This window comes from Salmo salar, chromosome 11, assembly GCF_965601325.2.
Source record: "Salmo salar chromosome 11, fSalSal1, whole genome shotgun sequence".
Taxonomy (NCBI): Eukaryota; Metazoa; Chordata; class Actinopteri; order Salmoniformes; family Salmonidae; genus Salmo; species Salmo salar.
In genome coordinates this window covers 96,015,219-96,032,500 of record NC_138301.1, presented here as the reverse complement: position 1 = coordinate 96,032,500, position 17,282 = coordinate 96,015,219, and the positions used below count along the sequence as shown (strand labels likewise).

The 17,282-nt window shown below is 43.6% G+C and overlaps 1 protein-coding gene across 4 annotated transcripts in view; it reads right to left on the bottom strand.

The window, feature by feature from the left end:
* Nucleotides 1-17,282, bottom strand: part of LOC106563272 (regulator of G-protein signaling 3) — a 199,960-nt gene that overhangs the window by 149,418 nt on the left and 33,260 nt on the right. For 3 of the 4 annotated variants that reach the window (XM_014128717.3, XM_014128719.3, XM_014128718.3), the window contains 6 exons: nucleotides 17,017-17,098; nucleotides 16,557-16,662; nucleotides 15,854-16,310; nucleotides 11,186-11,225; nucleotides 10,724-11,040; nucleotides 8,595-8,678 (listed from right to left, as the gene is read on the bottom strand). In XM_014128717.3, the coding sequence (XP_013984192.2) occupies nucleotides 8,595-8,678; nucleotides 10,724-11,040; nucleotides 11,186-11,225; nucleotides 15,854-16,310; nucleotides 16,557-16,662; nucleotides 17,017-17,098 (1,086 nt within the window). Of the gene's footprint in view, nucleotides 1-8,594; nucleotides 8,679-9,031; nucleotides 9,371-10,723; nucleotides 11,041-11,185; nucleotides 11,226-15,853; nucleotides 16,311-16,556; nucleotides 16,663-17,016; nucleotides 17,099-17,282 lie in introns of those variants that run through there. The other variant, XM_045689988.2, reaches the window with a different exon arrangement.

Genomic DNA, 17,282 nt, shown 5'->3' with positions numbered 1-17,282 from the left:
GTGTGTGTGTGTGTGTGTGTGTGTGTGTCAGTCTCATGTAGTTTCATCTATCAGCAGCAGTCCACAGCATTAAACAAACAACACACTCAGTAAATCCCTTCTGGGCAACACCAAGGAAGCTACAGCAAAGGTCTCGCATCAAACGCATCAACACTGCACAGCAATGTGTGTGTAGGCTATGTGTGGGCGGTATGTGTGTGTGTGTTCAGTGCACGTGGTTTCTATGCAGATCGAGAGGATGCTGAGGGTCTTGATGTTGTGTGTGTGTGTGTGTGTGGTGTGTGTGTGGTGTGTGTGTGTGTGTGTGTGTGTGTGTGTGTGTGTGTGTGTGTGTGTGTGTGTGTGTGTGTGTGTGTGTGTGTGTGTGTGTGTGTGTGTGTGCACGCATGGGTGCCTATAGAAAGCCAACATCCCCATGAACTTTTTTTTCACATTTTGCTGCCTTAAAATGTAATCTAAAAAGGGATTAAATGATAGTTTTTCCTTACAGATCTACATAACCTATTCCACATTTTAAAAGTGAAAGAAAGTTATAGAACATTCCCAATAAAACTTGGTGGAAGCACCTTTGGCAGCAGTTACAGCTGTGAGCCATTTGGAATATGATTATACCAACTTTGCACAACACTTAGGGCAACATATATCCATTGTTTTGGTCACAATTGCTCAAACTCATTCAATTTGTTTGGCAATCATTGATGAACAGCAATATTCAAACCTTATCTCTGATTTTCTAGCAAATTTAAGTCAGGACTGAGACTAGACCACTCAGGAACACTCAACACCTACTGGAAAGCCATTCTGGTGTGTCTTTGGCATTGACATTTGTGTAATTGTCTCACTGAAAAAGAAAACCTACCCCTGGGATAGAGTTTTCAGAAGACTGAGGCGGGTTTTCCTCTAACTTTTGATCTGAGCTTTGCCCCTTTCATATTTATTTGGATCCTGACAAACTCCCCAGTCCCTGCTGATTACAAGCATACCTATAACATGATGCTGGCACCACAATTACAAAAATCTAATTTAATCCTGTATTAGATCAAATTTTAAGGCAGCAAAATGTGAAAAAAGTTCAAAGGGTTGTAGACTTTCTATAGGCACTGTATGTGTGTGTGTATCTGTGTGCATGCATATGTGTGTATTTCAGTGTGTAGGTGTCTGTGTGTGTGGGGGAGTGTGTGTGTGCCCAAAGCGAGTGTACAGTAGGCAATGCATCACGAAGGTAAAAGCTGTAATAACACAGATTATTTACAGATTACTTATTGAAACAGGGCCAATCTGCAGAGATGTCTGGCCCCACATTGACTATCTACAGCACAAACACGGACTGTTAAATATTTGTCCTCTTTTATTAAGCCCCAGCCAGCGCCCGCAATTACCAGCTCTGACGCTCAGAGCCAAGACCAGGGTTTGGAACCAAAATTGTTTCCAATTGTTTCGTTCTGAACAGAACCAATTATTTTTTCCGTTCCATTCCACTGTTCCGACCTGCAAAATAAAATTATGAATCGGTTCAAACCCCCAAAAAGTAACGGTTTATATGGCTCCTTTCTGTTCCTTTTAAACCTCTGAAATCAAATGAGCTCAACATTAAATTACTTCATCAGTGCAGAGTAAGTATAGTTGTTTTAGCCTAGGCATCTGATAGCACATGGGTGCTATCAACTGCCAAGGCTATAGTTGTTTACATGCGCGATGGACAACCAAGTGCAGAGCGCGAGATGTGACTGAAATTTTGCGGGTGGGGAGAAATCGAGAGAGGGTTGAGGAGGAGGCTTGGCTTGAAGTGCTGGGCATCTTATTATGACATCTATTATCTGAAGCAGGCCCACATAATTATACCTATGGAGGAGTGGCTTCTATGAAGAAACTTTGAATACCTTTGAACTTTCGAGAGTTGGAACCAGAGCTAGCTAGATAGCTAACAAGCTTGTGTGTGCAGAGCAGCACCAGAATTAAAAACACGTCTTACCTTTTTGTAGTTAATAAATCCAATGTGAAACGTGATAACTATTGTATTCCTAACTAGCATTGAAAAAGTGTATCCATTCTTCTCTCCCTAATTTCTGAATCATGCATGTAACATCAGTAGGCTACAGTAGCCTAATCTTCGTATGGAGGGGCATATTGCCTACACACCCCTGGCAAAGATTTTCAGCTGGCAGGCAAACACTGGAATACGTTTCTGAGTGACCGAGTGAGAGCTCTGGCATAAGCGCCTTGTTTAATTTTTTGTGGGACTGAAAAAAAGCCCTGAACTTAAAATAAAGCTATTAACCGGTTCTCATGCTTTTTTAATAAAGGTTCTGTTCCAGAAAAATATAGATCACTTTCATTCCCGTTTCTGATTCTGTTCCTCTTAAAATGTAGTTATTTTCCAGTTTTCAGTTCTGTTCCATGAACTGTTTCAACCCCTGGCAGAGACACAGTGTGGAACTGAAAATCTGATCTGACACAATGAAAGGAGGGATAAACTGTGAGGAATTGGAAAAGAAAATACATTTCCTCATAGTACGAACGTAGTATTGTCAATTTTTATCTACAGAAGAAAGAAACACACACACACACACACACACACACACACACACACACACACACACACACACACACACACACACACACACACACACACACACACACACACACACACACACACACACACACACACACACACACAGCTAGACGACAAGACCTTTTCAATAAGATAAACACAATTAAAACCCACAGAGCAGGTGATCTGAACCCAGCCCCAACCCCCTCCTTCCCTCTCTCTTTCCCTCCTCTCCTCCTCTCGAATGTCAAGAAGACTCAAGTCAATAGGGTCAGAGCTGTTTTTGAAACCAGCCACCCACCCCACTAAAAACCCCTAAAACCACAGCTGATCTCTTTTGGCTTTCTGGCTTATCTAGGAGGTGAGAGGGGGATAGATAGGAATGTCGCTCCAGAATAACCTGTCAGGATGTGTGTGTGTGCGTGCGTGTGTGTTTTAGAGAGAGCGAGAGAGGGTCAAACACCCCTTCTGCCAACCACCTAGCAACCATCCTGGATGGTAAACAGGGCGTCCTGGTCTTCCTCTCCCAGACCCCTGCCAACGTACACCCCTCTTCCCCCCCACACCCGCCTCTCCATCACATTTCCTGGACAATATTATCACAATGGCTGCCCAGCTTGTCATGGCTTCCCTCTCTCACTCAGCTCCCTGATTCCCAGAGAATACAGGGTGGATAACACATAATTATGTGTGTTAAATACAGTATCCACCCTCATCCACCACAACATTGCATTGTAGCTTTTCACTAAAGCCAAGGCAAAACCGAGGTGCTCACCCTCAACCACCAGTCTACAGAATATACTGCAGGACTTACAGGCATTTACAACTACAAGGGCAAATATGGCCAACATGTAATGTATTGCTCTTTTTGAAGCGTTCTCAAAAAAACGGAGATATAATATAATTTATAACATATATGAGAGAGAGAGACATTTAGTGAATACTGTGTTTGTTTGAAACTACTGTCAATTAATCATCAATCAAAAGAAAGTCCTCCAGTCCATTGTATTGAAGCAACCATAAGCAGACAACAATAGAGGAAGTTCTGGAGGCCAAATGGTCCTTCCACTCTGATAACACTACACAAAGGTCAGGAAACGTGACAGAGGGAATGAGAGAGAGAAAGAGAGAGAGAGAGGTACTAGGAGCCACAGAACTGTATCATTCCTTAGACCTGTGGGTCAGGACCCACATGTGGGTTGCGGCAGGGATCCAGGTGGGTCGTGGGATGACATTGCAAATGTTATATATACAATACCAGTCAAAAGTTTGGACACACCTACACATTCAAGGGTTTTTCTTTATTTTTACTATTTTCTACATTGCAGAATAATAGCGAAGATAACAAAACTATGAAATAACACATATGAAATCAGGTATTAACCAAAAAGTGTTAAAAAAATCAAAATATATTTAATATTTTAGATTCTTTAAAGTAGCCACCGTTTCTTTGCCTTGATGACAGCTTTGCACACTCTTGGCATTCTCTCAACCAGCTTCATGAGGTAGTCACCTGGAATGATTTTCCAACAGCCTTGAAGGAGTTCCCACATATGCTGAGCACTTGTTGGCTGCTTTTCATTCACTCTGCGGTCCAACTCATCCCAAACCATCTCAATTGGTTTGAAGTTGGGTGATTGTGATGTGATTGTGGAGGCCAGGTCATGTGATGCAGCACTCCATCACTCTCCTTCTTGGTCAAATAGCAAATACACAGCCTGGAGGTGTGTTTTGGGTCAATGTCCTGTTGAAAAACAAATGATAGTTCCACTAAGTGCAAACCAGATGGGATGGCGTATCGCTGCAGAATGCTGTGGTAGCAATGCTGGTTAAATGTGCCTTGAATTCTAAATAAATCACAGACAGTGTCACCAGCAAAGCACCCCCACACCATCACACCTCTTCGTCCATGCTTCACGGTGGGAAACACACATGCGGAGATCATCCGTTCACATGTTCGGCTCTTCCCTGTAGCTCAGTTGGTAGAGCATGGTGTTTGCAATGCCAGCATAGTGTGTGCAACACCAGGGTTGTGGGTTCAATTCCCATGGGGGGGGCCAGTACAACAAAAAAATGCATGAAATTAAATGTATGCATTCACTACTGTAAATCACTCTGGATAAGAGCATCTGCTAAATGACTAAAATGTAAATGTACTCTGTGTCTCACAAAGACACGCTGGTTGGAACCAAAAGTCTCAAATTTGGACTCAGGCCAAAGGACAGATTTCCACCTGTCTAATGTCCATTGCTTGTGTTTCTTGGCCCAAGCAAGTCTCTTATTATTATTATTAGTGTCCTTTAGTAGTGGTTTCTTTGCAGCAATTCAAACATGAAGGCCTGAATCACGCAGTCTCCTCTGAAGAGTTGATGTTGGATCTTGAACTTCCTGATGGGCCGCCCCCAAGTGGTAAGGGTAGGTAACAACACATACGCCACGCTGATCGACAACACGGGGGCTCCTTCAGGGGTATGTGTTCAGTCCCCTCCTGTACTCCCTGTTCACTCATGACTGCACGGCCAGGCACGACTCCAACACCATCATTAAATTTGCTGATGACAACAGTGGATGGCCTGATCACCGACAACGATGAGACAGCCTATAGGGAGGAGGTCAGAGCCCTGGCCGTGTGGTTCCAGGACAACAACCTCTCCCTCAACGTGATCAAGACAAAAGAGATGATTGTGGACTACAGGAAAAAGAGGACCGAGCATGCCCCCATTCTCATCGACGGGGCTGCAGTGGAGCAGGTTGAGAGCTTGAAGTTTCTTGGTGTCCACATCACCAACAAACTAACATGGTCCAAGCACACCAAGACAGTCATGAAGAGGGCACAACAAAACCTACTCACCCCCAGGAGACTGAAAAGATTTGGCATGGGTCCTCAGATCCTCAAAAGATTCTACAGCTGCACCATCAAGAGCATCCTGACTGGTTGCATCACTGCCTGGTATGGCAACTGCTCGGCCTCCGACCGCAAGGCACTTACAGAGGGTAGTGCGAATGGCCCAGTACATCACTAGGGCCAAGCTTCCTGCCATACAGGACCTCTATACCAGGCGGTGTCAGAGGAAGGCCCTAAAAATTGTCCAAGACTCCAGCCACCATAGTCATAGGCTGTTCTCTCTGCTACCGCACGGCAAGCGGTACCGGAGCACCAAGTCTAGGTCCAAGACGCTTCTAAACAGCTTCTACCCCCAAGCCATAAGGCTCCTGAACATCTAGTCAAATGGCTACCCAGACTATTTGCAGTGCCCCCCCCACCCCCTCTTTACACCACTGCTACTCTGTTGTCATCTATGCATAGTCACTTTAATAACTCTACCTACATGTACATACTACCTCAAATAACCAGTGCACATTGACTCTGTATCGGTACCCCCCTGTATATAGTCTCGCTGTTGTTATTTCACTGCTGCTCTTTACTTAATCTCTTATTCTTATCTGTATTTTTTTAAACTGTATTGTTGGTTAGGGGCTTGTAAGTAAGCATTTCACTGTAAGGTCTACACCTGTAGTATTCGTGACTAATAAAATTTGATTTGACAAATTTGATTTGATTTGAGATGTGTCTGTTACTTGAACTCCATGAAGCATTTATTTGGGCTGCAATCTGAGGTGCAGTTAATTGCCGATTTCTGAGGCTGGTAACTCTAATGAACATATCCTCTGCAGCAGAGGTAACTCTGGGTCTTCCTTTCCTGTGGTGGTCCTCATGAGAGCCAGTGTCATCATAGCGTTTGATGGTTTTTGCAACTGCACTTGAAGAAACTGTCGTTTCTCTTTGCTTATTTGAACTGTTCTTGACATAATACGGACTTGGTCTTTTACCAAATAGGGCTATCTTCTGTATACCACTCCTACCTTCTCACAACACAACTGAAATTAACTTTTATCAAGGCAAACCTGTTAATTGAAATGCATTCCAGGTGACTACCTCATGAAGCTGGTTGAGAGAATGTCACGAGTGTGCAAAGCTGTCATCAATAAATAAATAAAAACCCTTGAATGAGTAGGTGTGTCCAAACTTTTGACTGGTACTGTATATACACTGAACAAAAATATAAACGCAACATGGAACAATGTCAAAGATTTTACTGAGTTACATGCAATAGGCCCTAATCTATGGATTCCACATGACTGGGAATACAGATATGCATCTGTTCATCACAGATACCTTAAAAAAAAGTATGGGCATGGATCAGAAACTCAGTCAGTATCTGGTGTGACCACCATTTGCCTCATGCAGCCAACACATCTCCTTTGCATAGACTTGATCAAGCTGTTGATTGTGGCCTGTGGAATGTTGTCCAACTCCACTTCGATGGCTGTGCGAGGTGCTGTATATTGCCGAAAACTGGACCATGCTGCCGTACACGTAAATCCAGAGCATTTCAAACATGCTCAATGGGTGACATGTCTGATGAGTATGCAGGCATGGAAGAACTGGGACATTTTCAGCTTCCAGGAATTGTGTACAGCTCCTTGCCACATGGGGCTGTGCATTATCATGCTGAAACATGATGTGATGGCGGTGGATGAATGGCATGACAATGGGCCTCAGGATCTCATCACGTTATCTCTGTGCATTCCATTTGCCATCGATAAAATGCAATTGTGTTCATTGTCCATATCTTCTACCTTCCCATACCATAACCCCACCACCATCATGCAGCACTCTGTTCACAATGTTGACATCAGCAAACCGATCACCAACATGACGCCATACATCTTCCTAGTATAGTTGAAACCGGGATTAATCCGTGAAGATCACACTTCTCCAGCATGCCAGTGGCCATCACATTGAAGGTGAGCATTCGCTGAAGTCAGTTACGATGCCAAACTACAGTCAGGTCAAGACCCTGGTGAGGATGACCCTGGTGAGCACTCGGATGAGCTTCCTTGAGACGGTTTCTGACAGTTTGTGCAGAAATTCTCCAGTTATGCAAACCCACAGTTCCATCAGCTGTCCAGGTGGCTGGTCTCAAACAATCCCGTAGGTGAAGAAGCTAGATGTGGAGGTCCTGGGCTGGCGTGGTCACAGGTGGTCTGCGGTTGTGAGGCCGGTTGGACATACTGCCAAAAATCTCTAAAATTACATTGGAGGTGGCTTATGATAGAGAAATTAAGATTACATTCTCTGGTAACAGCTCTGGTGGACATTCATGCAGTCAGCATGCCAGCTGCACACTCCCTCAAAACTTGAGATATCTGTGGCAGAACAAGGTGCACCTGTGTAATGATCATGCTGTTTAATCAGCTTCTTGATATACCACACCTGTCAGGTGGATTGATTATCTTGACAAAGGAGAAAGGCTCACTAACAGGGATTTTTGCTAAATAAGCTTTTTGTGCGTATGGAACATTTCTTTAAATGTTGCATTGATTTTGTTATATTGTTTGAGCATAAGAACACAGCATTAGAATTGCAGGAAATTGCCTTTAAAAACTGCAAAAATGGTCTGTGTATTTTTTTTCACCTGCTGTGCAATTAACTGTTTGATCAGACATCTTCCCCCAGTGTGTCTCTTTCCACCTCTCTAGGGGAGGAGAGGTGAGCAGAAGGGAGGAGAGAAGAGGAGAGGAGAGGAAATGCCAAGAGAAGAGAAGACAATAGTGTATAGGCCCAACGCAGCGCAGCAACCACCCACAGGTTTTCTAACTGCTGTCTCTTCCTCTCTCGCCTCTGTTCTCTGCTAGTAGCACAAACCACACCACAGACAGCGGAGATATAAATAAGGTCTCAGTCTACATCTTGTATCTGGGTCTCTGCCCTTTTCCTGTCACTGGGACGGTATTTTAGAACATTGACTAGGGCTGAGGAAAATCTCCATAATGCATTGCACAAACTCTTTGACAGTTATTCAAACTGAAACACTCTCACGGTTGTAGAATATGAGCCACAGTACAAAGAGTTGTGTCGGATTCTCGCAACTTGTTACTATCTTAAATACTTTAACTTTTACAACATTTACATCTCCCATCTCCCATTTTACTGATCCTGATCTATACACGCACACACACCTTCTTCGTAGCCATTTACCTTAATGGAGAGGTGCTTGCTCTCGTGGAGGATCATCTCCTCAGAGACCACCAGAGTCCGTGTGGGGTTACACAGGTCCAGAGGCTACACACATTGGGCGAGAGGGTAGATTTAAGGGTTAGATTAACATTGGATTAAGGTTAGATTAAGATTAGGCAACATCCTAGGAATTAAATGAAGATTACATTATCCAGGGCAAAATACTGCTGTTAAATATTACTTCAAACACAATACATTCACTAATGCCAGAACACAATATTACAGCCAAAGTCATTAATACTGATGTCGATACACTGCTATTACAGCCCAATATCATTCACAACACTCCTAAATATCACTCAATAGAGATAGAGATATAGATAGATACACATGTTTCAAGTACACAAATATTTGGGAGGGATGTTATAAGTACATGAGGGAGCATGTGGCTACAGTACCATCTCCATTTTGGCTCCAAGCTCCATGCTCTCTGCCCCACACCAAAGGGAATAATACAGGCTCTGCAGCTGGCGGTTCTCGTGTTGCTACAGTCGCTCCAGTCTCTACAGAGATCCTCACCGTGTGAGCTGTGACTGCAGGAGCTCGTAAGCCGCTCTATAAGGGTCTCGCTCTGTGAGAAGGCGCTAGGCTAAAAGTGCTAGTGCAGCGGGGCTGGTAGCCACATCCTCTTGTGGACCAGGGCTAGAGAGCCCACAGGGCCGTTTCACTGTGTCTCAGAAGGGTGCAGCTGGGTGACTCAGTTAGTCAACAGGAAGTACTATTACAGACCGTTGAAGGGTCCTGGGTAGTTAGTAGTCCAACTCTCCAGTACAATCGCAGCCTGAAAATGGGTATGAGTGCTTGGATGTAAGCATGTAGAGGAAATGTGGTTCATTCCAGTGTGTTTATGACATAGTCATATGTACACACATACTGTACCACAGAGCAGTGTTTCCCCTAGGTTTCTTTGAATAGGTAATACTGATGTGTAGTAAGTAATACTTAATATCATAGAAGGAATACAATTTCCTCAAATCTTTTAGATATAATATGAAACATTTTTGATCATTTCTTTTTTAAAGACTGTGAGTCTGGTGACTTTTTTAAAAGGATATTCTACTCCAAAATGCATGAAAATGAAATGATGCTCTCTTCTTAGAAACTCGATGACAGTTGCAGTTTATCTCTTGATCTCAATGACATCACCAGCCAGTTTTATATTAACCCAAAGCTAGCGTAACGTTACTGTATGTTAGCTAACAATTATTATATCCATCTATGAATAGGGTTGGCTACACTTCCAGGATTACAAAATAGCTAGCTAGTTACCTTGGAGTTAGTTTTTAGATGATCTGATAAGAATCTGAGGAAGATATGTAACTCTTAAAAGTGTGTCTCGGCAGAAGTTGAAACAATAAAATCAAATCTATATATATTTAAATCGTTGGCGGCAAGGATTTAGCAGAGGCGGTGAATATAGGGAAACACTGCTGAGGTGAGAAACTTTGCAACAAATTTGGTGTGGTTTAGAATGTTTTGTGACTCAAAAAAAAATCCCCCAAAATGTGGATCCCGATGGCATCACCATCAATATTGAAACACCTGTATGCTCTAGGGCAGTGGTTCTCACATCTATCCTCGGGGACCCCCAGAACTTTCACAACTTTCACAGTTTAAGCCTTGAACTAGCTCACCTGATTCATCTAATCATGGGCTTGATGATTAGTTGACAAGTTGAATCAGGTGTGCTAATTCTGGAATAGATCAAATACGACTGGGGGTCCCCGAGGAGAGGTTTGAGTACCACTGCTCTAGGGGATCAGATAGGGAGTAGTAGAGTGTTTTCTGCATGAGTGCTCATCTATGGATCTTTTTCAGTATTGATTGGTGTAGTCACGGATCATCATTGATCAACCTCCACTGTAAGCCAATCACTTTTTTCTATGAATACGTCATCTATCCACCCAGCACTGAAAATAACAGGGTTATGGGCTGTAGGGGCATTGGTGTGTGTTCCTACCGTATTGTGTTTTCAGCATTACCAGCCATATAGTCCAAATGTTATCCAAATAAAAGGGGCAAAAAACCCTAACGTCACTAACAGAGTGGTGGAAAGATGATAGTGGAAATATAGCGATTCCCACACACACCTGAACAAAGATGGGGAAGATGAGGATCTTGGGTGCTGCTTTGACGTAGCCGTAGTTGCCGTGCGGGTTGCCGTGTGGTACATGGGAGCGTACTATAGTACAGTTCTGGTAGTTAGCGAAGTTGCAGGAGCTCTGGGCCTGCTGGTAGCTGGGTGGGGGTTGGCCAGAGAGGTTGGCATCGGATGGTTTAGATGTCTTGGCGTTAGTGGAGCGTCGTAGGAAGGTGGTCCGGCCTGCTAGACCCACACCCCCAGGTGGAGCACCGCCACCCCCTTGAGTCTGGGGCACGCTGGCCTGGCGTGGGTACATCCTCCCTGCTGAGAGACATAACACACACACCCCAAACAAACACACACACCCCACACACACACATATTGGGAGTTAGCCTGGGAACAGAGAAGTAGAATTGCCCTGCCAAACTACCTTGTTCATTAAAATCCTAGTCGGTAGTAAATGGCTTACCCAAGGTACCATGCTTGTCCTGGTAGATAGGCCTCAATACCTGAATTAGAGACAAAAACATCACTGTCAATGGTTCTGTTATAACAGTTGACCAATACCATTATGCAATACATTGTTACAGGAAATTGCCACATGTAATGTATCCATCCCACCAAAAAATGCTTGACATGAGGTGAAATTGAAGCAATGACAATGCAGACCAGGCATGTTGGGCATGGAAAGGGGCCACAGACAACTACTTTTAACCAGAGCCCTATGAGTAGTAGTGGCCTGAACCCAGGTCTATGGTGGGGGTGTGTAGTAGTGGCCTGTGCATCAGCCCTGTGTGACATCACATTGTGTCCCTGCTCTGACCTATGACTTCCAGAGGGGGGTGCGACCAAGCTGGGCAGGAAGAATGCTCTGTAACCCCAAGCATAAACGTTTTGTATTTAGTCTGACATTCTTTAGCCACTTACTTCCACCCACTTTTCCATCCACTCTCGCAGCATTCTTTCTTTCCTCTACCCTCCTTTTCCCTCTTCTGCTGTACCCGTCATCCATTCATCAACCTCTTGATGTACCCATATCTACTCTGTTCCCTATCCCTTATTTCATCCATCAACTCCCTCCTTTATACCTCTCTCTATTCCCTCCTCTGCATCCTATCCCCCCTCTATCCACTCCTCCTCCCTTGACAGCAGTCCACCCCCTTACCCTCCTAACTGCCTAACCCCTTCCATTCCTCTTAGCATTAACACACAGCAGGTGTTCCCATCATGCTCTCTGAGCCCCATGTCATATCATATCTGCAGGGTGAGCCTCTCCTATAAGGCAGACTGGCCGACAGCATAGCAGCAGCTCACAGACTAACTGACAGCCCCACTGTCTCTAGGTCACTAGGTCTGAATGGAGAGCAGGGTATACAGCCTCCTTCACTTCCCCTAAAAGCCTTTTAAAAACCAGCTACTACGTCACGGAAGCCCACAACCACACAGTCAGCATTACTGTCTGTGATTGGCCGTGCAAGCTCAGTGAGAGAGATAATGGAGAAATAGGGAAAGACTAGAAGTTCTGGGTTTTCTGCATTCATTACTTCAGCATAACTGGTCCATTCTTCCAGGCTGGCAGATTAGTGTCAAGTGGTTGGGGATGTTAAGGAATCAAGTTCACAATACAGTGTGTTTCTTTTTCCATTTGGTGCACTTTATTATGTCTTTATCATAAAGAGCTATTTCCCCGTATACAGCATGTTACAGTGTGCATCATTTGATAGAACACCACCATGGCTTTTCTCATATAGACGCTTGAATACTACTTACTGGTGCAGCAAATCTCAACTCTTAGTTGTATATTATCATACATTTATATTTTATTCAACTACCTATTTAACTATGTACTATATATACATATATACAGTATATACACATACAGTACCAATCAAAAGTTTGGACACACCTACTACTTCCAGGGTTTTTCTTTATTTTTACTATGTTCTACGTTGTAGAACAATAGTGACGACATCAAATCTATCTTGGAGCGTCATACCCAAGAAGACTCGAGGCTGTAATCGCTGCCAAAGGTGCTTCAACAAAGTACTGAGTGAAGGGTCTGAATACTTATGTAAATATCAAATTTCAATTTTTTATTATTAATACATTTGCAAACATTTTAAAAACCTGTTTCTCTTTGTCATTATTGGGTATTGTGTGTAGATTAATGAGGGGAAAACTATTTGATCCATTTTAGAATAAGGCTGTAATGTAACAAAATGTGGAGAATGTCAAGGGGTTTGAATACTTTCCGAATGCACTGTATACATCTTTGATTTACATAATGCACATTATGTCAGTTTGAATTGCTAATTGATATTTCTCAGGTTAGAATGGCAAAGTATATCTCTGATTTAGATGGCACGTAATGTATGTCAAGTAGAATTGGCATGAATCTATCCCAGGTTTGAATGGCACATACAGTATCACGAAAAGTACTTGCCCCCTTTCTAATTTTTGCATATTTTTTGCATATTTTTTTGCAAAACCTAATATTAGATAAAGGGAACCTGAGTGAACAAATAACACAACAATTACATACTTACTTAATTTATTTCATAAACAAAGTTATGCAACACCCAATGCCCCTGTTTGAAAAAGTAATTGCAGCCTTACACTCAATAACTGGTTGTGCCAGTTTTAGCTGCAATGACTCCAACCAAACGCTTCCTGTAGTTTTTGATCAGTCTCTCACATCGCTGTGGAAGAATTTTGACCTTCTCTTCCTTGCTGTAACTCAGCGACATTTGTGGGTTTTCAAGCATGAACTGTTCGTTTCAAGTCCTTCTGCAACATCTCAATTGGGATTAGGTCTGGACTTTGACTAGGCCATTCATGAACTTGAATTTGTTGCTTTTTAGCCATTTTGATGTTTACTTGATTGTGTGTTTTGAATCATTGTCTTGCAGCATGACCCAGCTGTGCTTAAGCTTCAGCTTAAAGATGGATGGTCTGACATTCTCCTGTATAACTCTCTGTTATAGACCAGAATTCATGGTTCCTTCTATTAAGGCAAGTCATCCAGGTCCTGAGGCAGCAAAGCAGCCCCAAACCATCACACTACCATCATTATAATTGACTGTTGGTATGAGGTTCTTACTATGGAATGCAGTGTTTGGTTTTTGCCAGGCATAATGGGACCCATGTCGTCAAAAAAGTTATACTTTTGAATCATCTGTCCATAGAACATTCTTCCAAGAGTCTTGATGATCCTCCAGGTGCTTCCAAGTGTTTTTTGGCAAACTTGAGTCAACTTTTTATGCCTGGCGAAATCCTTAACCTCTTAGGGCTAGGGGGCAGTATTTACACCGCCGGATAAAAAACGTACCCGATTTAATCTGGTTACTACTCCTACCCAGTAACTAGAATATGCATATACTTATTAGATATGGATAGAAAACACCCTAAAGTTTCTAAAACTGTTTGAATGGTGTCTGTGAGTATAACAGAACTCATATGGCAGACAAAAACCTGAGAGATTCCTTTACAGGAAGTGGCCTGCCTGACCATTTATTGGCTTTCTTTGACATCTCTTTCCAAAACAAAGGATCTCTGCGGTAACGTGACACTTCCCACGGCTCCCATAGGCTCTCAGAGCCCGGGAAAAAGCTGAATGTCGTCATTCCAGCCCCCGGCTGAAACACATTATCGCCTTTGTCAAGTGGCCGATCAGGGGACAGTGGGCTTAGGCGCGTGCACTGGTCGCCCCCGTCTTTCTTTTTTTTCCTCTATTTACCGAAACGCAGATTCCCGGTCGGAATATTATCGCTTTTTTACGAGATAAATGGCATAAAAATTGATTTTTATACAGCGGTTGACATGCTTCGAAGTACGGTAATGGAATATTTAGAAATCTTTTGTCACGAAATGCGCCATGCTCGTAACCCTGATTTACCATTTCGGATAGTGTCTAGAACGCACGAACAAAACGCCGCTGTTTGGATATAACGATGGATTATTTGGGACCAAACCAACATTTGTTATTGAAGTAGAAGTCCTGGGAGTGCATTCTGACGAAGAACAGCAAAGGTAATAACATTTTTGTTATAGTAAATCTGATTTTGGTAAAGGCTAAACTTGCTGGGTGTCTAAATAGCTAGCCCGTGATGGCTGGGCTATGTACTGAGAATATTGCAAAATGTGCTTTCACCAAAAAGCTATTTTAAAATCGGACATATCGAGTGCATAGAGGAGTTCTGTATCTATAATTCTTAAAATAATTGTTATGCTTTTTGTGAACATTTATCGTGAGTAATTTAGTAAATTGTTAGTAAATTCCCCGGAAGTTTGCGGGGGGTATGCTAGTTCTGAACGTCACATGCTAATGTAAAAAGCTGGTTTTTGATATAAATATGAACTTGATTGAACAAAACATGCATGTATTGTATAACATAATGTCCTAGGGTTGTCATCTGATGAAGATCATCAAAGGTTAGTGCTGCATTTAGCTGTGGTTTGGGTTTATGTGACATTATATGCTAGCTTGAAAAATGGGTGTCTGATTATTTCTGGCTGGGTACTCTGCTGACATAATCTAATGTTTTGCTTTCGTTGTAAAGCCTTTTTGAAATCGGACAGTGTGGTTAGATAAAGGAGAGTCTTGTCTTTAAAATGGTGTAAAATAGTTATATGTTTGGGAAATTGAAGTAATAGCATTTTTAAGGTATTTGAATATCGCGCCACGGGATTAGACTGGCTGTTGCGTAGGTGGGACGATTTGGTGCCACCTACCCTAGAGAGGTTAAAGCAGTTCTGCATGCAAGAGTTGGCCAAAATTCCTCCATGTCAACGTGAGAAGACTGATCAACAACTACAGGAAGCATTTGGTTGCAGTCATTGCAGCTAAAGGTGGCAAAACCAGTTATTGAGTGTAAGGGGGAAATTCGTTTTTCACACATGGGAATTGGGTGTTGCATAACTTTGTTAATTAAATAAATAAAATAAGTATATACTTTTTTGTTATTTGTAAACTCAGGTTCCCTTTATCTAATATTAGGTTTTGGTTGAAGATCTGACAACATTCAGTATCAAAAATATCAGAAAGGGGGGAAAATACTTTTTCACGGCACTGTATAGAGATCTTCAGTGTATGTCAGGGTCTAGATAGTGCCATGAGCCTCTGCTCCCCCACCAGTACCTGGCTTCCTGGGTTGATGGGGGCCAGGATGATGTAGTTATCCCCGTTGGACGCCTTCACTCTAGTCCCCTTCAGTGTGGCTGTGTGGCTCTGGCTATGGGTCTGGCTCCTGGCTTTACCATCCACCTCCTCTGCCCCCCTTCCTACGCGCCCCCTCTCCCCCCACGCCCCCCCTACCCCTACCCATCCTAACCCTCCCCCGCCAGCGCCCTCAGAGCCGTTGACCAGCACCCGGCGGCTGGTCCTGTGGTGGGCAGGGAGGGGGGGCACGACCGGGGGGGACATGTCCCGGTCTAGCCGATCCTTGGACCTGTCCCGCCGCCTGGTGGGAGGCGAGGGGGCATCATAGTTGGTGGAGGAGGGCTTGTAGGAGGGCCGGTGGATGAGGCCCTCGAAACTGGGCTTGGCGGCCGGCCCAGTGCGCCATACCACCACCTTGATCTCATTGGAGCTGTTTCTGTAGAGGGAGGCAGAGAGGGAATGTGACAACTAGTCAGGAAGAGTGTAAAGGTAAGTTTAGCCAATGGACGTGCGCATAGAGACTACGAGCCACAGTGCCTATACAGGGTTTGCTGTGCATAGATAGCACAACACATCAAACTTCAGAATGTAACATGAGGTGTTCTTTAAGTGTTGAAGATAGTTATCCCTGTCAAAGCTGGTTAAGTCCACTACTTCCTCTGTGTCTTCCTGCCTGTCGTACCTGATGGCGTGGGCGACCTCCACACATTTCCACTGTTCTACAGGCTGACCGTTGAGCTGCAGCACAGTGTCCAGCTGCTGCAGACCTGCCTGATCCGCCGGACCACCTTGGGACAGGAGAGAGAGGGCAGAAGAGGGTCAAACATACACACACAAACACACACATATATACACACACACACACACATTGTTACACGCACGAGTTTCTACCTACTAATTTACATGCAAACCTGATTTGACCACCTCAAAAAGAAGGGAAGAGGGGACAAGAGAGTGTCAAATATACACCTGCACCCATACATCTAGACCAACACACACACACACACACACACACACACACACACACACACACACACACACACACACACACACACACACACACACACACACACACACACACACACACACACACACACACACACACACACACACACACACAGGCGGGGAGTGGAGAGCCTTGCCTGAATCGACAGCCTGAACCCTCACTGGGGAGTCAGAGCAGATGGTGAAGCCATAGCCGTCCTTTCCTCGAAGGATGGTCACCTATAGAACACACAAACAGACATAACATCACCATAAAGCATTATTAATTCATGTCTACATATGTCCACGGAGTGAAATGCAAATACTATATTTGAAAAGACATCTACAGAAAGCAGGAGCAGTGATGAACAACATGTGAGCATATGCCTACAGATTAGAGAGATGTTCTCTGGCCAGGAGCTGA